Here is a 2,503-nt window from a genome sequence, read left to right on the forward strand (position 1 = left end):
TATACATACATATCTATATATACATATATATATCTATAGATACAGATATCCAGAGAGAAAGAAAGAGTGTAGGCTAGCCCGTATCTCTCGTCATAGTATCTCCTCTTTTCTTCTCCTTAGTAGAGAAAGAAAAGAAGAGCTACCTATCCTCGTCCTCTCCAAGCACAAACAAAATGAGATCTCCAGACTGACGAAGAAAAGAAGAAAGAAAGAAAGAGTGAGAAAGAAAGAAAAGAAGAAAGGAGAGATGAAGAGAGACACAAAGAGGAGGAGCTCTCGAAGCAACTTTTCTTACCGACTTTTTGAAGGAGGTCAAGTCGATTTACACCCCCAGCAATTACACGAAGAAGAACGTCGTCTTCATTATCTTCTTCTTTCTTCTTTTCATTCCCAAACCCTTTAGGAATTTCAACCCATTGCAGTTCTAACTTAACTTTCTTCTCTTCTTTTCCTCTTCCTCTTCCTACGCTTTCTCTCCTTGGGGAGAGATTTCCTTCTTTCTTCTTCTCTTCTTTGGCCTCGCTGCCTGCATTCTTCGACTCTCCCTTGCTCTTCTCGGCTAGCCTTGACGGGGGAGAAGCAGAGGAAGAAGAAGAGAGAGGAGAAGACGAAGAAGAAAGAGGAGAAGAAGAAGGAGAGAAAGTCTGTTGAGTGATGGGGATAGGTATGACGGCGCGCATCATCTTGGAGAGCATCGATTTATCGGAGGTGAGGCGAGAGGACAATCGACGTGCAGCTACGCTCATCATGGTCTTCTCTCGCCGTCGATTGAAAGGAAAAAGACAAAGAGACCATTCTCTTCTTCTCTAGAGAAAGAGTGGGAAGAAAAGAAGAGAAGGAATGAAAGGAAGAAGAGGAAAGGAAAAGAAAAAGCGAAAAGAAAAAAAAGAAGAAAAGGATTTCGATTGAAAGATCCTTTTGGTGTGTACGTGTGCGTCTATGTTGTGTCTTCGTGAATCACGTCAAGAAGTTCCTTTCTTCTTCTTCTTCTTCTATCCTCTTCTTTCTCCTGATATAAGAAAGAGTGATGTGCGATAAAGAAGGAAAGAAAAAGATGAAAAGACAAAAGAAGAAGATCAAGAAATGCTGCATATCTCTCTCTTCTTTCTTTTGCTTCTATCCTATCCTCTCCTCTCAAGAAGACCATCGCATGCATGGGTTTGTCCTTAGCCCCTAAATCTCCCGCTTCTTCTTCTTCTTCTTCTTTTTCTTCTTCTGTAGTTGTCATCTTTCATTCATTCTTTCTTACATGCTAAAATAAATGCTCCCACACATCTGAAGAATTCCCTTGTCTTCTATCTTTCTCTCTTTCATTTTGCCTCTCTTCGTTCCTTCCTCCTTTTCTTCTCTCTCTCTTGTGAGCCTCCTCTCCTCTAGAAAGCACATTGCGGTGTATCTTCATGACTGCCGTCTTAATCGTCTCTTCTCTTCTTCGTTTCTTTCCCTCCTTTTCTTCTTCTTCTCCTTCTTTCTCTTCTCTCTCTTCGACAGTGTGTGTATCTATCTCCCTTTCTGTGCATTTCTCTCTCGCATTCTGATCCTGCTGTGGATAGAGAAGTGTGTGGTCTAGAGAGTCCTTTCTTCTTTTTTGTTCCTCCCGCGCAATTCCTGGGAGTAGGCAAGAAAGAAAGAAAGGGTCTAGAGAAAGAAGGAGAAAGAGGAAGAAGATCTTACCTCTTACACATGAGACACGTTAGGACGGAAAAGACGTGAGAAAGAAAGAGAGGCATGTGTTTGCTCTCTCTGTCTAAAGAAAGAAAGAAGTCTAAAGAGATCGAGCGGTTCCTTCTTCTTTTCGAATTCTTCTTCATCCTTATCTTTCTTTTCTCTTTTGACGCATCATGTACACATGCAGATCACATACACCCCATTTCTTCTTCCTCTTCTTCTCTCCATCCCTGAAGAAGAATCCATACCTCGCCTGATCTAAAGAAGAAGTAAAACAAGAGAAGAAGAAAAGAAGAAGAGAGATGTTCTTTTCTTCCTCTTCTTTCTCTGGTGGGGGAGGGGGTGCACAAGGGGGAGAAGAAGGAGGAGGACACGCGCCATCACAACGGCAAGAAGAAGAAAAAGAGGAGGAGAAGAAGAAGCAGCAGCCACACTACTACTCCCACCAGCAACACGAGCAGAAGTTATCTCCTTCTTCTTCCTCTTCTCCTTCTTCTTCTTCTTCCTCTTCTTCTTCTTCTCTTATGAAGAGAGAGGGTGAGAACAACAAGAGGAGGAGTAGTAGGAGTAGTAGGAGTAGTTACGTCGGTCAGCGTCAGAGTGGTCTGCATTCTTTCTTCTCTCTCGACTTCTTCAGAAAAGATACACAGCATGAAGATGATAAAGAAGAAGAAGAACGAGAAGAAGAAGAGGAGAGAAGGTGCTTCAATCCCGCCAATGTAAGCAGGAGGAGATAAGCAGTCCCTATCTTTTCACAGTCATGATTGCATATCTCCCCTCTATCTATCTATCTATCTATCTATCTATCTATCTATCTATCTTTCTATCTTTAGTC

General features: G+C 42.1%; 2 protein-coding genes across 2 annotated transcripts in view; one reads left to right on the forward strand and one right to left on the reverse strand.

Moving 5' to 3' along the window:
- CSUI_003093 (quinone oxidoreductase) overlaps positions 1-1,089 on the reverse strand; it is an 8,774-nt gene extending 7,685 nt beyond the window's left edge. Inside the window, exon 1 of the mRNA XM_068063291.1 lies at positions 296-1,089. Coding sequence (XP_067924735.1) covers positions 296-749 — 454 coding nt within the window. The 5' untranslated portion in view covers positions 750-1,089. The remainder of the gene's footprint in view (positions 1-295) is intronic.
- A 139-nt stretch (positions 1,090-1,228) lies between these two features.
- On the forward strand, positions 1,229-2,352 carry CSUI_003094 (uncharacterized protein; the record flags this gene model as incomplete). The annotated part of the gene is made up of 1 exon (XM_068063292.1): positions 1,229-2,352. A coding segment is annotated over exon 1 (381 nt), but the record flags the coding sequence as incomplete, so codon positions are not given.
- Between the last annotated feature and the right edge of the window lie 151 nt (positions 2,353-2,503).

The sequence above is a fragment of the Cystoisospora suis genome (assembly GCF_002600585.1).
Source record: "Cystoisospora suis strain Wien I chromosome Unknown contig_1327, whole genome shotgun sequence".
In the NCBI taxonomy this organism is placed as follows: Eukaryota; Apicomplexa; class Conoidasida; order Eucoccidiorida; family Sarcocystidae; genus Cystoisospora; species Cystoisospora suis.